Source organism: Perca fluviatilis, chromosome 17, assembly GCF_010015445.1.
Source record: "Perca fluviatilis chromosome 17, GENO_Pfluv_1.0, whole genome shotgun sequence".
Lineage (NCBI taxonomy): Eukaryota > Metazoa > Chordata > Actinopteri > Perciformes > Percidae > Perca > Perca fluviatilis.
Genome location: NC_053128.1, coordinates 30,283,278 through 30,309,646, shown reverse-complemented (window position 1 = coordinate 30,309,646; position 26,369 = coordinate 30,283,278). Strand labels below are relative to the sequence as shown.

The window sequence follows — 26,369 nt, the reverse complement described above, 5'->3', positions numbered from 1 at the left end:
TTCTACAATCACTCCGAAAATACGTCTCAGGAGGTTTTGTTCTCACCTCTGAAGTTACTGCTCCTGGTCAAGAAATATTCTGCTACAGTATGCCCCCACACAACGACTAATTATCATTTTTACACTTTTTCAAGATTATGGTTTTGGGCTTTTCCGCCTTTAATGGATAGGACAGCTAGGTGAGAAAGGGGAGAGAGAGAGAGAGAGAGAGAGAGAGAGAGAGAGAGAGAGAGAGAGAGAGAGAGAGGGAAGACATGCAGGAAATCGTCACAGGTTGGACTCAAGCCCTGGACCTCTGCGTCGAGGAATAAACCTCTATGTATATATGTGTGCCTGCTCTACCCGCTGAGCCAACCCGGTCACCATTTTTACACTTTTGTACAGATTAAAGGGTGATTTTGGTTGTTGTTGTTTTTTTTAACCCTGGACCCTATTTTCCATGTTTTTGTGTCTTAGTGACTATCTGAACAAAGATCTTTGAAACTGGTCCAGTGTTCAGCGAGAACGCTGTAACCGGCAGCCGTTAAACCGAGCTGCGAGTGATCCTATATATCGGCGAGTCCCAACTGTCCACTAAAAGTTCTGGTTTTGCCTCCGACAGGCTAAGATTATTATTATTATTCTAAGTGTCTGACGGCATTATGGAAAGGATCCCTACAGAGATAGACCTTTCTGTTCAAGAGGAAGATCAGGGGTTCATACGCATTTTAACCAATACCTTTCGGCAAATATCCATGACTATGTTTACCTGAAAATGTCAGTCGACATTATACAATAAGAATACAAATCTGTGTTGAAGTTTCCCCTCAGAGGTTTAACTATAAAATTAACGATAATGTATGTGGTTCAGACGACGTGAAAATACATTTATTAATGACATATTACTATGCTGTGTGTTAAAAAAAAAAAAATTCCATGACTTTCCCCAAACTTTCTGGGTCTTTTTAGTTTTTCAAAACCTTTCCAGGCCTGGAATTTGCATTTTTCAAATTCCATAACTTTTCCAGGTTTTTTCAAAAACGTATGAACCCTGAAGATCCTGTTTGTTGGAAACTTAAAAAGTGCGCTCTAGCCCGTTAAACGTTACATTGCAGCTTGTGTCTCGCTTAATACTGGACCCAGAAGATCGTTGTTCCCATCAGTCACCTGCAAACATAAAACATGGAGCGGAAAAAAGGGTCCAGGGGGAACATCAAAGTTACCCTTCAAACAAACAGGGTATGACGTGTTAATGAGTGAGCTTTGGAGGTGCTGTTAGGTCGATTTGTTTTTTTACCTTTAGAGAGAGCCAGGCTAGCTGTTTCATCCCTGTTTCCAGTCTTTATGCTAAGCTAAGCTATCCCGCCGCTGGCTGTAGCTTCATAATCCCCGTAAGGACATGAGGGTGGTATGGATCTTCTCATCTAACTCTCAGCGAAAAAGCAAATAAGCAAATTTCTCAAATGTTAAAAGGAGTATTTTAAAAGAAGTGGTGATAATTACCTTCTATTCTTGAGTTTTGCCAATAGCAGGGAAAATAAAAGTTAAAGTCCCACATTTCACTTGTAGCAGTTTCAGAAATATATGTGCCCTCAACTATCAAACAGAGACATGAAGTCACAGTCAAGTACGCGCTCTTACCAGTCCTTCCAGAAAAACGCAGAGTTTTTTTTTGTGATTGTTGCGGGGCAAAAATCCTTGATTATGCGGCACGTTTTCTTAAAAAAATACGATGGGATATGCTATATATGATATTTATGCAATTTTATGCAATAACATTTCGGGAACTTGCAAAAACTGCAACTTGTTTGATGAAAAAGAGAATGATGTTCACGTTGCGTAATTACGTCACTTCATAACGTTCCCATGGCAACAGGGGAAACTGGCTGCTCTTGTGTGAAGTAAACAACATTTTTCAACTTTCTGCTGAGATATATGTGACTTTATATGCGACCTTTTTGCAACAAAAATGCGGGGATTATGAAATCATGCAAGCCCCGCATATTTTGCGCGGAAATCGGCAATTTATGTGGCGAAAGTGCATAAATATGCGGACTTTGGCAGATTATGCGTTGAATTATGATAATCGCGTTTTTCTGGAGGGACTGGCTTATATAAAACGGAGTCAACAGGTTGGTCCACTCACATCTAGCGCGTGATCGGGCCCCTCTCCTCCGGGCGCTCCGGGGCCTCCCAGACCGAAGGAGCCTTCGCTCTGCAGCCGGGAACTCTGGGAATTGACGTTCCGCTGCGGCAGCGGGCTGCCGGCGTCGCCGAGACTGGGATTGCCGTGAACGGCTGAACCGTGCTGCTGGAGGATGTTGTGGCCGTGGTCCATCCGCCCAGAATGAGACGTCTGATGGGGACGGACCAGGAAGAGACACAAAGACAAGACAGGAGAAGCTTTATTTTATGGTCATTAAAAATAAGACGCTGCTTCTGTCCAACACGTTGAATTCACTGAGAACACTAAGCATGAGGTGTAATCCTTGTGGTCTTTTCAGGTGCTGCGTGATATCTCTGCGCCCAAGTAGCAGTGCTTCGCCCCAATATAGTCCCACGTCAATATCTGCCTAGGAAATGGCCTAGTTTTAAAAGGACAATTCCAGCGCAAAATGAACCTAGGGGTTAATAACAAGTGTACCACTCTGTCGTTCTCTGGGACATGTTTTCATGCTAATCGAATGTGTTTGTAGCTTGAAACAAGCTAGCGCGGACCGCTGATTAGCTTACAACGCTAGTATTCGGAGCACAGGGAAAGTAAAAACAAATCGCTATTTTGTACCGCTAAAAAGGCTCAAAATAGCACCACGCTTCCACGGTAGCATAATGAGGGTCCCTACATGTAAACCGAAGCATTGAGAACTTTGTAAGTGTACAGACAGTTTATTAAAAAAGATAGTTTATAAAGACAGTCGCGTTCTCTTATACAGGCGGCCGCCGTCTTGGGAGCTACTGTCTTTTCGCGGTCCGCGCTAGCTCGTTTCAAGCTACAAACCCATTCGATTAGCATGAAAACATATCCCAGAGAACGACAGAGTGGGTACACATCGGTTATTAACCCCTAGGTTCGTTTTGCGCCGGAATTGTCCTTTAATCTGCATTGCTATAGTTACTTGTTGTGAATACACAGGCCAAAAGAAGTAATACTTTTTTTTGGCTCACTTTTACTCACGACTATGCTATGCGGCAACAAAGGATTTTATTCAATATGCTAAGCTAAACTAGCAGTGGCGCTGCCGGACTAAGACAGTGCATGCACAGAGACAAAAATGTGTTTGCCCATCTATCTAAATCTAGGGGAGACTGTGAATAACCCCTATTCCAAAATACAGTGGCGTGTTCCTCTAAGTGGCTGAGCACCAGCACTTTTGTTTAATTTCTATGGAAATTTCTACAGCTGTTATAAGTCGCAGATGCAGCACCCGAGCCGTGTTTGGGCAGCACCTAAGCTGAATGAATATGAAATGAAAAAGGGCCAGAAACGACTTCTTTAGCAAGTTTTGTCTTCAAGCTTTTCAAGTGTTTTTTATTTATGATCTGCCCTAGATTTAGACGTTTTAGACACAGATATGGTGATAGTAACAGTCCAAAATTATGTCAAATTGCATTTTTTTTATTGAAAAACATCTTTTTTTTTGGGTAAGGACCCCAAAACACGCCGCCAAATATGCACACTGTACTGTTATTTTCACTTGTTATACGTTTGTGCATCTTATCTATTTGACCAATGCTTAGACTGGTGGAATAAATGTCTTGGGACCACTAAAGTAGGGTTAGAGCTGTTTTTCCCTTCTAGGTTGTAAATGTTATTTTATAATACATGTACATTTTTATCCAAACAATATGATTGCATTAATAATGTGTATCATTTGCTAGTGTCTGGGCCCCTTTACACAAGCTTCAGATAGCTTACCAGGGGTGTCCCATTTCACATATCTGCATTATGTCTTATGATTGTACTTGCCTTTTAACTTTTTGTGAATAAAACTGAACTGAACAGAAGTGTGTGACAGTAGAGGACACGCGTTGTTGTTGTTGGCGAGCAGCTGCCTGCGACAGGTGGTATGTGGTTTAGCGGCGCGGTATGTGAGCGAATATGTTCTCAGTCAGCGCTGTCTACTTCAGCCTCAGTTAAAGGCTCTTAAACCAACTCACAAGCCAGAAGGACGAGACAGTCAGTGTTGGTGACTAACGCAGCAGCGCACTCGGCAACCAGCTAAAGCTCCCGGAAACCAACGGCGCTTTCACACTTTCAGTTTGGTAAACTTTTCCAATATGTTAACAAATCGACAAAGTTTTTGACAATATCCTTTGCTGTGAATTTTATTATTAATCTATTTATTATTATTATTATTATTATTATTATTATAATAATTATAATAATAATAATAATAATAATAATAATAATAATAATAATAATAATAATAATGGACATATTTGGGGTGGCAGTAGCTCAGTCCTTAGAGAGTTGGTTTGGGAGCCGGAGGGGGGGCGCGCATCTCAGGGAGCAGTCCCCCCCCCTCACTCTGGCATCTCTCCATTAGTGTGTATAGCATGTATCAGTCCTGAGCGTGTGTGTGTGTGTGTGTGTGTGTGTGTGTGTGTGTGTGTGTGTGTGTGTGTGTGTGTGTGTGTGTATGTGTATTTCAGGCCTGTGTGCAACTGTACTGTAAAATGTGAATATCCCTGGCTGGATAAATAAATAAAGGCATGTCTTCTTCTTCTTATAATAATATGTTGTTATTTAGTTATTTTGATTTTATGATTATTTATTGTCCGTTTCTGTTCACATATTGCAAATTAACACTTTAAATCAAAAACTTTGCGGGGAAGTTGCACCACGGTTGTATTTTTCATTTGGTTTGGTTTGTGTTCACACTGCACTTGGTCAAACGCAGCAAACCTTTTAAACAAATGCCAGCAGGTCGAGACGGCGCCCTGTCTTTATTACACATGTATTATGCACGGAGGGATGTCAGAGACGAAATCCACACCGGACGGCGCTCCGAGCATTCAGGCGTTCGGTGCCTTGAATCTCAAAAATATTGCCAAAAACGTAGGGGTTTTAAGTCAAAAGATGACTTGGAGAAACTGATTCATGCCTTTATCTCCAGTAGGGTTGATTACCGCAATGGGCTGTTCACAGGCCTTCCTAAAAAAGACCCTTAAACAGCTTCAAATAATACAAAACGCAGCAGCCAGAGTTCTTACAAAAACAAAAAAGAACTGAGCACATAACCCCTATTTTGAAATCCCAGCACTGGCTCCCAGTAAGTTACAGGGTTGACTTTAAAGCACTGCTGCTTGTTTTCAAGTCGCTTAATGGAATAGGGCCAAAATATCTATCGGACATGTTTCTGCAGTATGCTCCACTCAGGTCTCTAAGATCAGACAGAAACATCTTTTAGAAAAACGGCAGCACTCAGCACTCAGCCATTACGCGGTTCACCTCTGGAACCAACTTCCAGAAGGCATCAAAAACACCTCAGCTATTCAGTTTTAAATCCAGACTTAAGACTAAACTCTTTTCAGATGCCTTCTGCTAATGCTTCATTGAAGCATTACTACTTATTGTAGTAGACCAATCATTTTTACTATGGTTTTCTTTATTTTATGCTTTTATCTTTCACTGTTTTTATGCTTTGATGCTCTCAGGCTTTTATTTATTTTTTTTACTGTTTTTATGATCATGTACTGACCCTTGCTTTTATTTTGTGTGAAGCACATTGTATTGCCACAGGTATGAAATGTGCTATATAAATAAACTTGCCTGGCCTTGCTTAAGGGCGTAAGATCAATCAGACCTTGAACACGATACTGCCATTCTTTGTCTTTTCGTGGGATTTATTGACAATAAGAAAGATATAGAATATCTTGACTCTTATTCTTTTACCTTTAACAGAAGAGGATTAGGGCCACATGTGACAAAAAATATTGAATTCTGTGATTAAATTCAGGATTCGGACTCTTTTTTTTTTTTAAAGTAAGAATTCTGACTTTAAACTCAGAACTCAAAATACATTTTTCACATGTGGCCCTAATCCTCTTCCACAGCGTTTACTGGTTGACTTTATGAAAAACAAAAACAAATTTGCACATCATCCCGTACTCTGCTCTTGCTCAGCATCAACAATTTATTGAAGAAACTAAAGTTCAACGTTTCAAGTTTCTTGTGTGGTATCTTCCCTTTTTTAAGTCTACTGGTTGAAAAAGGAGCCCATTTTAAACTAGGTCACATTCAGACATCAGTTACATAACCGATACCTCTAACTCTGGGTCTGTGCGTGAAGGAAGCTCCGTGATCCATCTATACTCCGGTTACATTGTTGCCTACTCAACCGTTAAGGACAACGCACAGAGTGAACCCAACAGAGAGATCCAGAGGCTACGTCGATTGAAGGGAACACGCTTCCTGTGTGTTTCGCTCATTCATGGGTTACGTAAGACATGTACGTTAAAGGTGTCTGACCTGCTCAGACTGATAGGGGAGTGGAGGTCCAGAGGAGGCGTACTCTCCGAGTGTCGGGGTGCCAGGAGTGTTGGGGAAGTCCGTGAATCCCGCCTGGCTGGAGAATCCCTGGCTCCCTACAGGACCATAAAGAAAAACACATTACATCCAATTAGACACAGCTCGGTGTAGACTGTTTGTTTTCTCTTGTATAATAGTGAGCAGTGCAGCTTCCAGCTGTGGAGTTTAAGAAGACGTATATGGGGGGGGGGACTGGTCTTGGAATATTGTTCTGGGTCACTTCCCATCTACGAGCAGATGATCTGACTGACTGAGCTGGAAAGTGTGATTTTGCGAAGTACGTGTATTTATAGATTATATATACGTCACATACTGTACCAGTCAAAATGACTCATTCCTTACACCATGTTTATAAAGATCTTTTATACCTTAAATAGCCCCGAGCAGCGCTGCACGATATGAGGAAAATATGCGATAATGATATTACTTGCCATAAATAAGCAGATAGCAAACTATTTTTTTGTGTGTGGCATTTTTAGGCCTCTATTATGACAGGACAGCTTAGACAAGAAAGGGGAGAGAGAAGGGAATGACGTGCAGCAAAGGGCCGCAGGTCGGAGTCGAACCTGTGGCCGCTGCGTCGAGGAGCCTCTGTATACGGGCGCGCGCTCTACCAGGTGAGCTACCCAGGCGCCCCTGATATCAAAGACTGCTTCCAGTATTCCGCTGAACTACAACAAATTGATTGTTGAATTGAAAACCAACAAAAGGAAATCATTTCCAACGTTATTTTATCAAACAAACTGAACATTGAATTGAATATTAAAGGCAGCGCTAAAAAAGAAAGAATGACCGTTACATTTTTAAAGTGCAGTTTTCTGCTGATATTTTCTTCCAATTAACACAAAAAAAAATCTCCAGAGTGTCTTTCGTGATACGTCGCAGCCTTTTGCAATTAGTTTATTGAGCCAGTTCATACCGCGATGACGATAAAAAAACGATATATTGTGCAGCGCTAGCCCCGAGTTCGTATTCTTTTTATATACTATAATAACATAATACTGTGAAACTTTGCACATCCGTGGAATATATTCTTGCAGATTCCTGCCGAGCACAGATATTTAACTGTAGCAACTCCCGTGTTCTGCGAGGTAAAATACCTGTTTTTGTCAAAAGGAGTCTGGTGGCTTTGAATACAGCAGAGATAACGGCTTCAGTTCCCCGTCTTAGAGGGCTACTTCCCCCCCACTGACCCCTCCCCCATACAGAGCTTCCCTCCTCAGTCTTGGCCCTACTGTACCTGGCCTGTTGTAGTCGGGCGTGTTGCGGCCACCTGCAGTCAGACTGTGGTAGGGGGACGACGCCGGGCCCAGAGCGGCGATCATCTCCATCACATTAGGCAGGACCATATGACTCGGGCTGACTGTTCGGCAGCGCTTCAGGACCGGACCGTCTGGCTCCTCCTTTATGTGCAGGTCGGGTTTGACTGGAACTGGCCTCCAACCGCACACCGGGTCGATGGTGATCTCCTCATAGTCAGAACTGAGAGAGGAAGACACAGATACAAATAGTTAATAACTATTAAATGAAATGCCAACTGTGTTTCCTTTGTTAGTTCTAGTTTCTCCTCTGTGACAGTAAACAGTAAACACTTTCACTACACGCACAAGCAGTTTCTTCTCCTGAAAATCTCTCATTCCTGCTCAGCAAATCCTCCATCATAACAGCAATGCTCCAAGGTCCAAACACGCCTGGCTTTTAAAGGGAATGGCAGATGATCTCTGATTGGTTGATTGCATGTTACACCCAAAACACACCTCTGATTAATGAAGACACTAAGTACAACCCTTTAGGACCATGCACCTGGCGCACGGACCCTTTTTTTCCGCCATTATACTAGCAAAAGTGGATTCCTACACGCCCTAAACGCACCTGCACCAGGCGCTCCACGCTGTGCGCTCAGATCGTTAAAATAGGACCCCAAACTAATTATTGATTAATCCAGAAAACAATGGACTGATTAATAGACAATGAAAATAATCGTTAGTTGCAGATTTACATTCATATTTTGTTCGCTTACGTTTCTTTTAGATATTATTTATTGAGAATTGTTGGGGTTGCCTGAGGCCAAAGCTTTTCATTTCCAGCGACTACTTCTGTTATGTTTGTGGACATGACAAATAAAAGAACCTTGAATAGATGGGGTTTTCACTTGGACAAACAATACAATTATTTACACAAACTCCACACATAAAGACCTACTTGTGGATGTAGACGAGAATCCCCAGCATGTACTGGTCCACCTCCAGCCCTTCTAGCAAAGCTGTTTTACTGTGAATGAGACAAACAAACTGCTGTTACTTGCCACGCTGACAGGATCCGATTCTAAAAAAGGTGCAGTGAAACCTCGATGCAGAACCTACTTGCACACAGGACATCTCCAGGTCCCTCTTTCACAGTTCAGCTGCAAATAGGACTCCAGGTCGAAACACTGCAAAAACAAAAGACATCAGTGTGAGAGAATTCATTTGCATGTACAGGTGCGTATGTTGAGTGTGAGACCCTCTCTCGACAGCGCGGTGGTGTAATCTCTGGTTACACCACAGATGCATTCTGGGATAGGAGGAAAAAAAACCTCTCTGGGTTGTTTGCATTTCTTTAACCCAATCACAACGGTCTCGGGCGGCGCTGAGCTCCGGACGCAGTGACGCCGGCTCTGCTAAATAGTCTCGGGGAGGAACTTGTTTTGGTTGAACATTTGCTCCCCGCTAAAGAAAACGAAACATACAATATTAACCCTTGTGTTGTCCTCGGGGCAAATTTGGCCCGTTTTCAAAGTTTTTTATAACAGAAATATGGATTTCTTTCAACCAAACTGCCCAAAAGTAACTTGGATGCATGCATGTACGTTGTATAGAAACCATGCAACATTCTTTGCAAGTAAACTTAATGATTACTTTAGTTGCATTTTGGGTGTTCTATTAAATTTTATGGTATTTGAAATTTTTTAAATGGTTTTAAAACAGTATCCTGACTCAACTTTAACATAAACCTGTCTGTGATCCACGCAACATCCTCTGATCTTAACTATTAGTCAAAATAATTCATAATTTCAGCTTTGTTTTAACTCAAATTGGGTATAATGTCATTTAAATTAGGTTTATTGATCATGTACAAAGAAAGAAAACTAGTGACAAAAACGTTAAAAAATTATTATTATTAAAAAAGCATCAAAAGCATTGAAAAAGAGCCATAAACAAAGACAACAAGTTCATGGTGGACGGGAAGACAACACAAGGGTTAAATGAAGTTAGCTGTTCACACAGTACAGTAACGTGAGCTATTTAAATCAGCTGATCCACGGTTAAACCTCATCTGCTCTTACCAGTGTCTCTCCGTCTGCACTTCGTCCGCAGCAATCCCACCAATCAGTCCCAAAAAACGGTCCCAGTTAGAGAGGAAATGCCATAAACATATTCTTTGTTAATCTTTACAATAATTTCCCCGAAAGAACCAAGCAGGCCTGCCTTTTGCCCGTTTAAAATTTTCTTCAAAACTTGACATTTTCAGCGTGTAGCTCGCTAGCTTGAAGGTTGTCGTTTCCCGTAGCGAAAGAAATTTGAGAACCTCAACACGCAGAGAATGGAAGGCGAGGCGCAAAGCCTGACATCCTGTGTGTGGCCTACGCACCGGATGTCAGGCTTTATCCTGAAAAGGTACTTCCGTTGATCTAAACTAGTGGGGACCCCCCCCCCCTACCTGTATGTGTCTGCAGTCGTGCCCTCTGGCTGGCAGCTGGATTCGTCTGAACGTGATCGGGCATTTAAGGGAAACTTTGATCGCCGTCTGCTCTACGCCGTCCTCTCCGTTCAGCCCAGGGGTCCCGGGGATGGTGCCGTTATTGAAATTTCTCTTTACTGAAACAAAAAAAAAAAGAAAGTACGGTTACTTTACGACTTCATGAAAAACGTAAAATGTGCTGTTGAGAACAACTCGGAGCATATTCTGGATTCAGACGCCTGGAGGAGGCGGAGCCAGCCGGGTCTTCATATCAGCCACTGGTTCACAAAAGGCTTTAGACCACAGCACAGCGTTTTATCAAAAGCAATGCATACAATTAACCCTTGTGTTGTCTTCCATTCGACCATGTACTTGTCGTCCTGAAAATCGACACTTCTTCTGACGTTTTCGTCTCTTTTATCAACACTTGTCACTTTTTTGTTCAATATTTTTGGCTCTTTTTACATTTAAAAAGGTCCCATGACATGGTGCTCTTTGGAGGCTTTTATATAGGCCTTAGTGGTCCCCTAATACTGTATCTGAAGTCTCTTTTATATAGACCTTAGTGGTCCCCTAATACTGTATCTGAAGTCTCTTTTATATAGACCTTAGTGGTCCCCTAATACTGTATCTGAAGTCTCTTTTATATAGGCCTTAGTGGTCCCCTAATACTGTATCTGAAGTCTCTTTTATATAGACCTTAGTGGTCCCCTAATACTGTATCTGAAGTCTCTTTTATATAGACCTTAGTGGTCCCCTAATACTGTATCTGAAGTCTCTTTTATATAGACCTTAGTGGTCCCCTAATACTGCATCTGAAGTCTCTTTTATATAGACCTTCGTGGTCCCCTAATACTGTATCTGAAGTCTCTTTCCCAAAATTCAGCCTTGGTGCAGAATTACAGCCACTAGAGCCAGTCCCACAATGAGCTTTCCTTAGTATGTGTCATTTCTGTGTCTGTAGCTATTGAGGAGGAGAGAGGGGGGGGCAAGGTGGAGGGTGGGGGGCCCTTGACCAACTGCCACTTTGCTCGTTTGAAAGCCATGATCTCTCTCTCGCTCTCTCATGGGTGGGCCAAATTCTCTGGGTGGGCAAAGTAGAGAAAGGGGAGGTAACCTTGCTCCTTATGACCTCATAAGGAGAAGATTCCTGATTGGTCCATCTGAGCTTTCATTTTCTCAAAGGCAGAGCAGGATACCCAGGGCTCGGTTTACACCTATCACCATTTCTAGCCACTGGGGGACCATAGGCAGGCTGGGGGAACTCATATTAATGTTAGAAAACCTCAAAGTGAAATTTTCATGCCGTGGGACCTTTAACACTTCTTTTCACTACCATTTATAAACACCACTAACACCAACTTATTACCAGTTTTACACTCATTTTTGGAATTCATGGTCAGTACACCTCATTTATATGAATGTATACCTAATTCTTGAGTTAAAAAAGAAGAAATGTTCAGTCTGGTTTAGAAACATTTTTTTAAATTATTAAACAACCAAAAGTCAATGCAAGTAGAGAGCCTATCTTTTGTTGTACTTGCGAAGCGCCATGTATGGTATCATCCAAATTAGGTCGTTAAAAAGAAACCCATATTTCTGACATAGAAATTTTGAAAAAACGGGTCAAAATGGACCTGAAGACAACACAAGGGTTAAGTTGTAGTTTCCATTATTTAAAAATCTTTTCTTCTTTAAAAGTTTTTTTTAAAAGCACAGAAAAAGAAAATATTTCTTCAAGTCTGACTATTTTCCAACGCACCTGCGCTGAAGAAAGAAGGTTTGTTTCTTTGAAAAGTAAACTGCTTTACTGATGGAATGATAAAAATGAGAATGGAAAAAGCAGCTACAGTTATGAACCAAAAGGATTTGAAAATGAAAGCCGGCGGGGTGTCAGACTCACTCTTAGTGATGCAGTGCTCGGCCGGCAGGAGTCTCTTTTTCATCAGACCCTGCAGGACGGACCGGACCGACGGCCGGTGGACCAACTGTAACACAAACAGGTGGGACTGGAAAGAGACAGGAGGGGGGGGGGGAGGTGTTTAAAATGGCTTTGTTTATATAAGACATTTAATGTGTTCTGACTGTGGGAACCGATCGCTGACCATTATTTTCCACTGGGCGCGTCTGCGCTGCGTTCCGGAGGCACCGCAAGCAATCACTGCCGTTCAAGTCCACGCTTGATATTCCACCAGCTGTACCACGGCGCGCCCCAGAAGCGGCGCTCCGCTAAGATAAAGATACGCGCCAGGTCTATTTCCACGCGAGCGACGAGCCGTTCAGACAGCCGGGCAGGAAGGGAAACAGCGAGAGCATCCAGTCAATTCACCAAAAGACACCCCCAATATATAACCGATGTCTCCTCTACAACGCCACGGACGACGAGAGATTGATCTCGGAGGTGGAAAAACATAATACGACACCACAGATATATATTTTTTCTTTTCTTTTTTAAAGACAGCGGCAGAAAAGAGAAGACATGGAGTTTAACTGCAGGAGTGCTTGGAGTGGAAGGTAGATACTAGCTTAATAAACACCTGATTGTTCTTTTTACGTACTTGTAGAGCACATGTTTCAAACTCAAGGCCCGTGGGCCAAATCCGGCCCCTCGCAAATGTTGATCCGGCCCGCATGTCAATTCAGGTTTACGATAGATTTTGACCCGCCTAGTTCTTCGCCAAACAGAAAAGACTGGAAACGGTTTTCAAACTGCAATTGCACCACACTTAAGGCAGATTTGGGCTGATTTACCGACTTCGAGACTCAGAAATTCACACACAAGTTGCACAACCGGAGAGTTTTCATATTCAGGGTATCAAAAAGGTTGTTGCGAGTCGGCTGTGTAGTAGTTTTTAATAAAAAAATTTATTAAAAATGCTTTTATTTTTTTAATTTTTTCACTTGATTTGCTGAATTCTACGATGGCTAAGGAACTTTTTTCCTGACTTTTTTAGGGCTTTATGTAGACCAAACTGTAAATAAAATTAAAGCATGTCAATAAACATCACATGTCTGGCCCTTAACGTTTTTCTAATTTACCAGTGTTGCCCTCAGTGAAATTGAGTTTGACACCCCTGTTGTGGAGACAATAAAATCTAGGAGTCGTGCACCAAGGCGCTCCCGGTGTGGTATGGCGCGTGGCGGAGGACGGAACAAAACTGGAACGCAGCACAGATGCGCCCGGGGGTTAGACTGGAAGGGGTCACTCAAAGGCTACTCACACAACAGCAGGCGGTCACTGTGATCTGTACGGTGTTACGTCCCGGTTGACACACTGGCTTTAGGTACAAGGGCTTGTGGGAGGTTTTGTTGTCCCCTCTTTCAATGCACAGAGGAGTTGCATTGACGCTCACCTGATACAGAATGTAAAAAGGGGAGAGAATTAAATTAAATGACAAGTAAATCTATTTGATACTTTGTTTAGCCTCGTTTTTGAGGGCTGAATCCAAAAAAAACTGTATTACAACATGGACGTTTAACACTTCTCATTGCTGTAAGTAATATCCTTGACAATATACAAATAATTACCACAACATTAAAGTTTAACAGTCAATAATAGCATCAAGTGAGGACACTTTCAACCCAATCTAGGAAAAGAAGGCCAAAAAAGGCCCAAAATAACCATATAACCCTTTGAGGGAGAGAGCACCATCTTAAAGACTCGAGCGATAAAATGTTAAGAAAGGCCGATGATGCTTACTTGAACAGAGGCAGGCCAGTTAGTGTTCATTTGTCTGTCCTCGTGGTGGTAACACTTGAACTGCAACTCCAGATCCGGTCTGCAGGGGGCGAAACAACACAAGGCTCAGGGAGAGACGGGGTGGGGTTATCAAACATTCCTCGTTTTCTTTATCTGGTGTTTTTCAGATCACTCAGGAAGAGCAACAGAGAGCTCTGAATTCACACTGAAAGCCACATTTTATGTTACAGAGGGAGTTATAAAAGCCTTCTATGGTAATCCCCAAATAGATATCCTTTAAAACACTGTTCCTTTCCTGCCTCCATGATTCTTTAGAGAGTAAAAGCCTAGTTTGGAGTCATGACAGTGGAGAGAGATTATCTTTAATCTTTATTTGAGGACAAATCCCTTGAGATCTCGTTTCCAAGGGGGTGCCCTGACGCACATAAACATTTAAACAAAAAAATAAAAACACATATATAATTGTAATGACGATCAATTAAACAATCCAAACGGCACAAACCAGGAGCAAAATTATCCGCAGAGGTCTCCTTCCCTTCAAAGCAAACGGGCCTGTTAATTTAAACCAGTAAAAACACTGACAAGGAAAGGGACTTTCACTTTATCCAGCATGGTGAGTCGGACGCTGTATAAAGCTAGAGAAGGAATATAAAGTGACATGCAGCTGAGCTACCTCGCCGTAGGTCAGACGGCCTATTATTCTGACAGCTAAATAGTCTGTTACCTCTCTTAACGCCAAAATACAAATATCTCTGTGGCAACGCTTTTCATCCCGTTTTGGCACGTATTTCAGCAACATGGACAGAGGGTGTACGTCCACATTTAACACGTGCACACACAGCAAAGGAACACACACACCATTATATTTCCAAGTATTTCTGTTGTCCTAGCTTTTGCCATTCATATATTACAGGTGGGGAACTCACAGTACTACAACTACACGCTCTTAGTCAAGAAGGACTACTTCGCAGACCTCATAGTAAGACAGACACGCACACACAGGTTTGTGGCACTATCTTTGTGGGGACCCGTCATTGACATAATGCATTCCCTAGCCCCTTACCCTAACCCTCAACGTAACCATCACAACTAAATGCCTAACCTTAACCCTTACCCTAACCTTAACCATCACAACTAAATGCCTAACCTTAACCCTTACCCTAACCATCACAACTAAATGCCTAACCTTAACCCTTACCCTAACCTTAACCATCACAACTAAATGCCTAACCTTAACCCTTACCCTAACCTTAACCATCACAACTAAATGCCTAACCTTAACCCTTACCCTGACCTTAACCATCACAACTAAATGCCTAACCTTAACCCTAACCTTAACCATCACAACTAAATGCCTAACCTTAACCATCACAACTAAATGCCTAACCTTAACCCTTACCCTAACCTTAACCATCACAACTAAATGCCTAACCTTAACCCTTACCCTCACCCTAACCATAAACTAATTATATCCCTAATCTTAAAACCAAGTCTTAACCCTCAAACAGCCCTTTAAACTTGTGGACATTTTGGACCCACAAAGCTGTCGGGACCCCACAGTATACCTGACTCCCGGTTTTTGGACCCCACGAATATAGTCACGCACACGCACGCACGCACGCGCACGCACGCACGGCCTTGCGGCCCACTGCGATGACTCTGAATGGTGCAAATATAGGGATTGCAATGCTTAACCCATGAAATTGAAATCAACCATCATTTATCAACAATGATGAGGAGCTCATGAAAAGATGCATCAGGCCAAAGGCTTAAAAATATGGAAACAACAGTTTGTGCATACCATTAGTAACGACACAAGTGTTCGGTCAAACAAACCGAAGAGGTGAGGGTGTGTGATTGGTTAGTCTTCCTACCTCAACATGAGCGTTTTGTAGACGGAGTCTCTCAGCTGGAAGGCGTGGTTACTGACGGCCAGGTTGTGCTCCAGTCTGAACGGCTCCAACACCACGCCGTCTCGTACCGGGAACGTCAGGCGCAGGTCGTCGCTCGGGTTACCTTTAATGAAAAACGAGAGCCTGCCTTCAGGGGCGTTTCCACCGAGCACTGAGACACTTTCACAGGAACTTAACATGCGTTTGGACCGAAAGCACCAGGGACAACATTTAATTCCTCTACGATAGCTATCAGGATCGTGCGATAGTGTTGTTTCCTCTGAATAGTACCCCTCTCCCCTGGCTCCGTAATATATACTGTATATGTTTCCTACAAAAGGCCCTAATACGCTGTCGTAGGTTTCTGCGATTATCTAATCCAACAACGTTTTTATGACTTTTAAGAAAGCCGCTTACTGGAGAAGACTGCCTGTAGACGCACAGACTGTAAAGGATGACAGAATATCTTCTCTGCTTTCTGTGGTGTGTTTACTGCAGAGTCGTGTCTCACCTGTAGAGACCTGCTGGGTGTTGATGTTGGGTTTGGTGTCCGGTGGGAGGTACGGGGGTTTCGTGTCCTGGCCCGGGGACAGGTAGGGAGGTATGGACGTCCCGGGTGTCATCGGAGGCGTGGGATTCCCTCCCATCGGGGAGCTGGGATACCCGGGCATCACTCCACCCCGACCTGGCTGAGAGACGAGGATAAGGGGTGTTTACAACTCCAAAGTAGCTCCTTAAAAAGCACGTTACGGTATATTTCTCCGTGTTATTCCTCAGTCCTTTATTAGTGGGTGAGTTGAGTGCATACATGACTTACCCCGTTGACTGCAGCCTGCGTGAAGGCGTTGTATCCTCCGGCTCCTCCAGGTGGCAGACTGCCCTGACCGTTGAACGGCTCGGACTGGAAAACACAGACAGGAAACCAGACACTGAGCACTGTAATTTCCATTTTTATGGATGAAATAAACTTGACTTTGACTGACTGACTAATGATCCATCCATCTGGACCCTAAAGAGTTCAACCGTGTTGAAGAAATTAGATCTGTATGGCGAGAAGATTGATTAGATTGATTGTCAATAGATTGACCACTGATTTTGGGTCTTCTCCCCTCCCGCAGGGAAACTAGTTATTTTATTGTGTAGTATTAATAAATATGCATATCTGTCGGTAATAAGTAGCGAAATTACGTTCTAGTGCATAATTACATTCAAGTGCAATGATGAGTTATTCTAGTGCAATATAAGGGCAAAGTGACATTATATTCATTTATTTATTTTACTTATTTTAGAACGTGTTGTTGGCTGAGGTTCGTTTTACTCTGGTGGTTTTATTTCCTTTCGTTCCCCCGTCTTTTAACGCACTCTCTAACAGATATTCATGTTAAAGTCCCTGTTGATTGGATCCCTCAGGTCGACGAAGGAGAAAGGGGCGGGGCACATAGCCCCGGGAAAGAAGTGAGAGAGTGTTAAACAAGCGTTTGGCTGGTGTTTAACTGGATGCTGATTTTCTAATGAGACCTAGCTAGGCGAACCTAACAGTCGGTTAGAGCACTGATCAGGAGCAGCTCTTCAAAATCTGGGGACACGCCGTCTTATTTTTGTACCGCCCGCTCCCAGCCGCAGCCTCGTTAAAGCCGCCCGCTCCCGCGATATTTGTGTTGGGTCCCGCGCGATCTCAATCCCAACGCGCTCCTCTACCGTGAAGTTCAACAATTATAAGTCTCAGTCATTGTGTTTGATTGATTTGTCAATATAATACCAATGTCAGAAAACAGTGAAACATAATATTATAAATTTCCCAGGGGGTTTTATTTGACCAAAAGTGCAAAAACTGCAAAGCTATTCATTTTATTATCATGTATGGCAAAGGAAAGCATGGAAATAGAACATTTAGGAAGCATGAAAGCAGCAAAAGTTGAACTTTTTTGCTTAAAAAAAGTACTAAAACGATTATCCAATTACCAAAATAATACTCTGTGCAAAACCTGTTTTGTCCAACTAACTTTCTAATCCCTAAAACATTCAGTTTATCACATAAGATTAAGAAAAGCAGAAAATCCTCATATTTGAGAAGCCAAAACTTTCCTTAAATTATGATTTATGTTTTGTAAAATCTATTTTGTTGCTCCAACATATTTTGTTTCGCTCTTGACTGTTTTTTTTTTCAGTAATTGCTTTGATTGTGAAGCTGTTTGTTACCTTTGAGAAGTTTCATATAAATAAATCTTTACCAACGTAGAAATATTTGAATAACAAACTTTATGGGATTGCTACTGAACCTTTTTGTTATGTTTTTTTTTTTTTTTTTTTTTTAAACACAGAATTCTGGCTGATTGGATATTTTGGATGCACGTTTGAGGCTGATAGCAGCTTACTGTTCCTGTAGAATGTGTGTACTTCATATCATTTTGGTTTTGTTTTCATTTTAATCTAGACAAAGCGTTGGGCCTCTATATACAAGCTTCAGATAGTTTACCAGGGTGTCCCATTTCACATATCTGCGTTATTTCTTATGATTGTACTTGTCTTTTAAACGGTTTCGTGAATAAACTAAACTGAAACTCAAATATCGATGTCGGCCTCGGACGTCCGGCATCAGCCAGGCTCTGTTTTTATAAAAGGAAACGGAAGTGGACTACCTTATAATACTGTGGAGGATTGGGCTGGCCGGCTCCAGGGGGGAACTGTGCCGGGTTGTGTGATCCAGAAGTGTACTGCCCCATGAGAGGCATCCGACTGGAGGGGTAAGAGGGTGAGGGGGGGCATCGCTGCTGTGGACCAGTGGGGTACTGCAGAGGCTGGGTAGGGTACCCCGACATCCCACCGGAGCCGTACTGCTGCACTGGAAAACCCTGAACACACAGACGGGAAAAGGTTAGTGGCGTACGAGAGGTTGTTGAGAAACACAAGCCACGGGAGGAAACGGGTCAAATTACAATTCAGACAGAAGCTGCGCCTCACACCTGTGTTACAACACCACAGAAACGCTGAGTCACCGCATTGCTTTGTTGCCAAATACATATTTTGTTGCTAGTTGTTGCACCTCTCCTCGATTATGTGTTAAGGTAAAATCATGTCAGCCATACATTTTAAGCTACATTGTGTAATTTTTTGAGTCGATTCTTAGCAAAAAAACCTTTATTTCACAAATGTGCTCATTCATGTGTAATTACTTCCACCAACTAATCAAAGTATTCTCGTAAGCGTAGAATCTGACATTCAGAATCATTCAGAAAACATACGAGGGACTCGCTCAAATGACGGCCGCCATGTAGCGCCTCCATCTTTAAAATACATTAGCCAAAGAGGGACATACCTCCATCTTTATAATACATTAGCCAAATAGGGACATACCTCCATCTTTATAATACATTAGCCAAATAGGGACATACCTCCATCTTTATAATACATTAGCCAAATAGGGACATACCTCCATCTTTATAATACATTAGCCAAAGAGGGATATACCTCCATCTTTATAATACATTATCCAAAGAGGGACATACCTCCATCTTTATAATACATTAGCCAAATAGGGACATACCTCCATCTTTATAATACATTAGCCAAAGAGGGATATACCTCCATCTTTATAATACATTAGCCAAAGAGGGACATACCTCCATCTTTATAATACATTAGCCAAAGAGGGATATACCTCCATCTTTATAATACATTAGCCAAAGAGGGACATACCTCCATCTTTATAATACATTAGCCAAAGAGGGACATACCTCCACGTACCTCCATCTTTAAAATACATTAGCCAAAGAGGGATATACCTCCATCTTTATAATACATTAGCCAAAGAGGGATATACCTCCATCTTTATAATACATTAGCCAAAGAGGGACATACCTTCATCTTTAAAATACATTAGCCAAAGAGGGACCTACCTCCATCTTTAAAATACATTAGCCAAAGAGGGACATACCTCCATCTTTATAATACATTAGCCAAAGAGGGACATACCTCCATCTTTATAATACATTAGCCAAAGAGGGACATACCTCCATCTTTATTATACATTAGCCAAAGAGGGACATACCTCCATCTTTAAAATACATTAGCCAAAGAGGGACATACCTCCATCTTTATAATACATTAGCCAAAGAGGGACATACCTCCATCTTTATAATACATTAGCCAAAGAGGGACATACCTCCATCTTTATAATACATTAGCCAAAGAGGGACGTACCTCCATCTTTATAATACATTAGCCAAAGAGGGACATACCTCCATCTTTATAATACATTAGCCAAAGAGGGACATACCTCCATCTTTAACATACATTAGCCAAAGAGGGACATACCTCCGCATTTCACCATTTTACAGCTAGTGGCACCGTGACGAATGCCAGCAGGAGATTACTCGCCAGGGAAGCCAAAAAGAGAATTAAAACGACAACGCGACAGGCATAGCAACAAGACCAAAGTTAATATTGGGAGTGGCTAGAACAGCTGACTATAAACGATGGAGATACTAAGAGATCATTTCGGGTTCGGCCACCGTAGGAGGAAGGGCTAGAAAGTAATATTCAGCTGGTTGTCATATACAGTTTCACCACTAGATGGGAGAAATTCTTACACAATGTAGCTTTAATAAAAACTGTCCAACATTCAGCCCCCCCCAAAAAAATTGGAAATATTGAGCAGAGCGATGACACATTGCAAACAATCTGGCAGCACAATGTAGTATTAAACATAGTGATGAAACACACTGGAATCATAATGTCCATTTACGGAAGCAGGAAAAACACACTCGGATTCGAGACTAGGGCTAACGATTATTTTCATTGTTGGTTATTTTCAGACACCTCCTACCAAGAGCCTGGCCAGAGAAAACCCAAGAATATACCGAAAACCCAGACGATGTTCTGAAGGGAAATGAAAATTGAGCGTAAGTACGTAGGAGGGCGGAGCCAGGCTACAGGAAACCACACCAGTCCAGGGAAATCATCTAATATTAAGATTTTAAGATGTCAGCCTTCTGCATTTTGAATGTATGAGCAAACCTCTCCCCCCACAGCCCTCCTCACTGACCTCTGAATGGAAAGGCCGTTTGAGCCCCTGCTGTTGCCCAGGATAACCTCCGTGCTGGGGCATCTTCTGAGCCTGGGCGGGGTGAGAAGGATACAGGCCTCCGCCGGGCGGTGGAGGTCCCGGCCTGGAAGAGACCATCCCTGGAGGGCCGCGGGGGCCCGCATGAGACAGGAACTGGGTGCTGTAAGAGGATGCTCCACCCATCTGGGAGGGAAAGGGAAGTACAGCCGCAGGGGTAAACAACAAAGCTCACGGGGTATTTGACACAAAGTACAAGGGAGTGTGAACAGTGTGTCAGAGAAGGTAAAGTTAATAAAACACTGTAAAAGGCACATTCAGTCCAGAAAAAGGCGTGCATACATAATTTACTTTGCCTAGTACGCTCCATCTAATCACACGGTCTTACGCTCCCTGTATTAGTGCTGCATCTTAAATAGATTGTAAAATATTGATCAGTGATCAGGTTGCAAATGGACAACTCGCGTTCCAACTACACCTCGTGTTAATGCAGTCGTACACGTGGCGAAATGATGTGCCTATTATGTCAAAAATGCTCGAATGCAGCTTGTTTCTCCACAACTTAACTGTGAGCCGTTTGGAAATGAATGACTCTGCACTTCAGCTGAGGAGAAATTGGATTTGTCACTGTTAAATTATACGGTGTTGCAGACCCAAATCATCAAGTTTTTTATCCCCCTTAAGGTTGCAAGGACCTTGGTTTATGCAGAGTGAGCATTCGCTCTCTTTTGCATCCCGCACACTTGTCAGTCAAAATTATTTCATTATTGGCATATCTATCTTTTAATAACCGCATAGTTTATTAATTAAAAGCTCTCCTCCCACTGAATGTGTGCGTGTCTCTCCCTGAAAATTTCTTAAAGACAGAAGTTGTCTCACAAGTTAGGTAAGTCAGTACTTTAACGTCTCGGTCTAAAAGTAGAACCAAAGATGATAAAAGGGTTGGCCAGTTTGGACTGATTTTTGTTAAAGTTGTTAAAGACCAGTTGTTTCTTCTTTCTAAAATGGAATCTAAAGATGTAGCGTTGTCAGCATTAACGAATAAATGTGTACATTGAGACGCATGACGTTGTACAGCCCGTGTCTGCCTTGTTCATTTGAAGTGGAAACAGAAAGGATTGGAGAGTTTGCGAAGCTCCTACAGCGACTCGCGTTTTGTAAACAGTTCTGGGAGAGTAAATAGTCTGGCGAGAGAGAGAGACGTGTCAAATGAGGTCATGTCTCTGCTGTTAAATAAGAAACATGTGTCATGAATCTGTGGAAGCAGCAGAAAAAAAAAACCAACAAAAAAAAAACGCTTCTGCTTTGCACCCCGCCCCTCCCACGGCCCCGCAACCAAACGTCACAACGCGTGTGTAAAACCTGTCCTGAACTTTGACTTATGAGTCAATAAACTCGTACCAAAAACTTAGGTTAGGAATTGGACAGAGATTCTTTTTTTTTTTATTTTTTATTTAAAACCGTGTACGTGTGGACTAGGACTTATTTTTTGTTCTAAGAAGGGGAAAAAATATGCATGTTGATGCAACTCAGACAAATAAATTACTCTGAATGGCTTTATACACACTGGCCCAAGTTGTGACTGGAAACTGAAGACATCCTGTGCAGAGATCCCATTATTATGTCAAACAAAATAATAAAAAAGTGCCAGAATAAGTTTCAAACATGTTCATCTGCCAGACAACTGACATGGACAGGCTAGACCTGCACTGGATCTATTTTTTGGGCAAAAAAAAAAAAAAAAAAAAATGATGAATGAAATTACTCCAGATAGGGTTAAGAGATCCTGTATAGTCTGACACATTTACCTGGCCATAGTTCATCTCCTGGTTCTGCTTCTCCTGTATTGCCGCAACAGTTGCCGTAGCAGTGGCAGTTGCCGTGGCAGCGGCGGCGGCAACGGCAGCGGCTGCAGCCTGAGTGAAGTCTGAGGGAGGACGAACGCCCATGCCGGCACCTCCACTGTTACCAGAGTAACTGCAAGGGAGGAGAGGAAGACGTGGAGATGAGTGGGCAGGGAACTAAGTGAAACGAGCATGTGAGTGTGTGTGTGTGTGTGTGTGTGTGTGTGTGTGGTTTTCGCCATGAGCGTGAGTCAGAGCAGTGGGTGAGAGCAGCCACGCTGACATATGTTGATGCTAAAACCCCGCAGAAATGACACAAAGCATTGTGCTACATCACAACACACAACACTGCTCAATTATCAAACTCATTTCCATTATATACTTTCCATTTTCTTTCGTGATCAAAGCCACGCATGAGAATGTACGTTTCCTTGCAAAAAAAACGCACGCTCGGTGTTAAAGAAACAGGAAACTCAAGGTTGTGAATTATTCTCTAAATAGGTGATACTTGTGTTTATGAGCTCCTAGAAATAATTGCTGTAAGTGGCTCTTATGTTGTTACACTAATGTCCACATAATGAACATTTCTCTGCCTGGGTGTCTCCTTTGTTGAGTGATTGACTGTTGAAGACTAACCGGTGAAACAGCTTATCTTAAAAAAAAAAATTCCACAGAGCTCATTCCAAACTACAAAGAAAATGTATAACTGTGTGCAGCAACAAACTGTAAACAATTGAGTTCAAGAGGCAGCATTGTGACTCGAAAGTTGGAATTTCGTGGAGCTCCGTGACAGGTGAGTTTTTAGCTGTGCTAGCAGCGCGGCTTTAGAGATTACACGTACATGGTTATTTTGAAAAAACTGAGACGTTTCCCTTCGTTTTTGGCCCTTCGTTTACACGCAAACGGAGAGTTCACCCCTGAAAACGAGCCTTTCTAAAAACTCCGGCCAGAGCGGAGATTTTGGAAAACGGAGGTTTTAGGCAGCCGAGGAAGTGAAGAAGAGAAGAGAAAGGAAGTGATTCCTTGCGGTTGTTGCTATTTTCGGGATTCTGACTGGCTAACGTGGGCTTGAGCTTCTCGTTACACCGCCACCTACAGGTTTGGCGTGCTCTTGATATATACACGGGTACGTGTCAACGAACACTTTTCTGAAAACTGACAGCTGTTCACAATGTTATTTCAGGCAGGAAGTTAAATGTGATCGTACTGTACGCACGTTATCACTTTCATTATAGGTTAATGTGCCAATTATTGTCTCTATTAAAAGGTGCTCTAAGCGATGCTCGGTGATGTCACTTCTCGTTGACATTCAAAAGTATTTTCAAACAAAATGAGGCTAGCTGCCCCCTCCCTCCTCCTCATCCTGTCCCCTCTCCCTCCCTTAATTTTAGAGGTTGAAATCAGTTTATGAAAATAGCCGGCCACGTGTAAATGTAGCGTTAGAGATAGCAACGGTCTAGAATAAAATCTCTCAACAACTATTGGATGGATTGTCATTCATTTTGGTTCCGACGTTCATGTTGCCCAGAGGATGCATTTTAATCACTTTGGCGATTATTACTAACTTTCAATCTAGTTCCATCATCAGGTCAAACTTCCAAGTTGTCCAATACTTTAATTTCATGAACAAACACCTGCAGAATTAATGACATTCCCATCAGCCTCAGCTGTACTTTGAGATTAGCGCTGATTTAGCATTTATTTAATTTAGCTTACACGGTAAACTAAGATGGTGAACATGGTAAACATTACACCTGCCAAGCATTGGCATGTTAGCATAGTGGCATTTAGTTAGCATTTAGGTCAAATCACCACTTTTCCTAAATGCCGCCTCACAGAGCTGCTTGCTCGACTGCAAACTTTTTTTCGTCTTGTTACATAATATTGTCACGGCACAGCCTTCTCCGATTGGCTGTTTTGGCCCGCCGCCAGGCTGAGGTGGGTGCGGCTCATCTGCGTCAGAGTTTCCAAAGGCGGAAGTTAAGGACAGACGGAGAGACAGTCGTGAGGAAAGCCGTGTGTTTTCGGAACGCCGAACAAATCCTATCTTCCCTCGTCTTAAGAGACTACAAATAAACTTACAGCAGAGCAGCAAGGCTGATCGACGCCTGGCGGGCTAGCGCTTGTCCCAGTAGGTTCACATGTACGGGCAAACTGGACTCTAGAAGCCCAAGACACGTAGCGATAATATCATGTTATCCCAGAGTGTGGTTAATGCCGTGACAATATGAAATAGGCAACTGGGAAATGGCTGCAATATACATTTATTACCTACACATATTTTACTGTTACAGCTGTAGCTTTTGGTGCGAACAGCTGCACTGTTAATTGGCTGCGTCTTCATCCATTATCATAATACACTGAGTAAACTGAATGACACAATATTTGTGTTTGCAATGGCAACATATTTCACGTGGCTTTAAACAATACCCACCCATATCCTTACGTCTGGATTTCAGGGAGAATGAACTACATACAGATATGTAAGAAACTTGATCCAACGACAAGAGTGTGTGTGTGTATGTGTATGTGTATATATATATATATATATATATATATATATATATATATATATATACACATATATATATACACACATATATATATACACACATATACACACACACACACAGTACAGGCCAAAAGTTTGGACACACCTTCTCATTCAATGTGTTTCTTTATTTTCATGACTATTTACATTGTAGATTCTCACTGAAGGCATCAAAACTATGAATGAACACATATGGAATTATGTACTTAACAAAAAAGTGTGAAATAACTGAAAACATGTCTTATATTTTAGATTCTTCAAAGTAGCCACCCTTTGCTTTTTTTGATAACTCTGCAAACCCTTGGTGTTCTCTCAATGAGCTTCATGAGGTAGTCACCTGAAATGGTTTTACCTTCACAGGTGTGCCTTGTCAGGGTTAATTAGTGGAATTATTTCCCTTATTAATAAAAAGCAAAGGGTGGCTACTTTGAAGAATCTAAAATATAAGACATGTTTTCGTTACTTCACACTTTTTGTTAAGTATCATAATTCCATATGTGTTCATTCATAGTTTTGATGCCTTCAGTGAGAATCTACAATGTAAATAGTCATGAAAATAAAAAGGAAACGCATTGAATGAGGAAGGTGTGTCCAAACTTTTGGCCTGTACTCTGTACTCTGTGTGTGTGTGTGTGTGTGTGTGTGTGTGTGTGTGTGTGTGTGTGTGTGTGTGTGTGTGTGTGTGTGTGTGTATGAAGTCATACTGAAAGTATAATTTAGTGTTAAATTCACAGCAGCTGACATTTAGTGACCAGAGGAGCAGCGTACCTTCCACCGTAGCCAGAGGACTGGTTGTAAGCGCCACTGGGACGTCCGTACATGACCGGCTGGCCGTAGCCCTTAGAGATGGCGTCTCCGTACGACTGCTGGCCCATATACTGGGAGCCCATGCCAGGACCCATACCGGGGCTGCCGCCGGGCATCATGTGACCGCCAGAGCCCTCACCCGGACCCATGGGTGCCCCAAACACCTACATGGGAAACAGAGAGAGGTGTCACCTCAGTCAACAGTCATATGAACCATAACAAGTGAAGTCAAATCAGAGAGAGGAAGGCGAGAGAGAGAGACGACATTCTACAGTCATATTC

General features: G+C 42.3%; 1 protein-coding gene across 5 annotated transcripts in view; it reads right to left on the bottom strand.

Moving 5' to 3' along the window:
* zmiz2 (zinc finger, MIZ-type containing 2) overlaps positions 1-26,369 on the bottom strand; it is a 51,529-nt gene that overhangs the window by 1,248 nt on the left and 23,912 nt on the right. For 4 of the 5 annotated variants that reach the window (XM_039779695.1, XM_039779696.1, XM_039779694.1 and 1 more), the window contains exons 4-19: positions 26,049-26,251; positions 22,694-22,862; positions 20,868-21,071; positions 18,463-18,675; positions 16,641-16,724; positions 16,335-16,512; positions 15,806-15,947; positions 13,932-14,010; positions 13,453-13,584; positions 12,135-12,240; positions 10,211-10,368; positions 8,875-8,942; positions 8,714-8,782; positions 7,752-7,993; positions 6,452-6,567; positions 2,126-2,335 (exon numbers count right to left, since the gene is read on the bottom strand). In XM_039779695.1, coding sequence (XP_039635629.1) covers positions 2,126-2,335; positions 6,452-6,567; positions 7,752-7,993; positions 8,714-8,782; positions 8,875-8,942; positions 10,211-10,368; positions 12,135-12,240; positions 13,453-13,584; positions 13,932-14,010; positions 15,806-15,947; positions 16,335-16,512; positions 16,641-16,724; positions 18,463-18,675; positions 20,868-21,071; positions 22,694-22,862; positions 26,049-26,251 — 2,373 coding nt within the window. Of the gene's footprint in view, positions 1-1,276; positions 1,404-2,125; positions 2,336-6,451; positions 6,568-7,751; positions 7,994-8,713; positions 8,783-8,874; positions 8,943-10,210; positions 10,369-12,134; positions 12,241-13,452; positions 13,585-13,931; positions 14,011-15,805; positions 15,948-16,334; positions 16,513-16,640; positions 16,725-18,462; positions 18,676-20,867; positions 21,072-22,693; positions 22,863-26,048; positions 26,252-26,369 lie in introns of all 5 variants that reach the window. The other variant, XR_005636691.1, reaches the window with a different exon arrangement.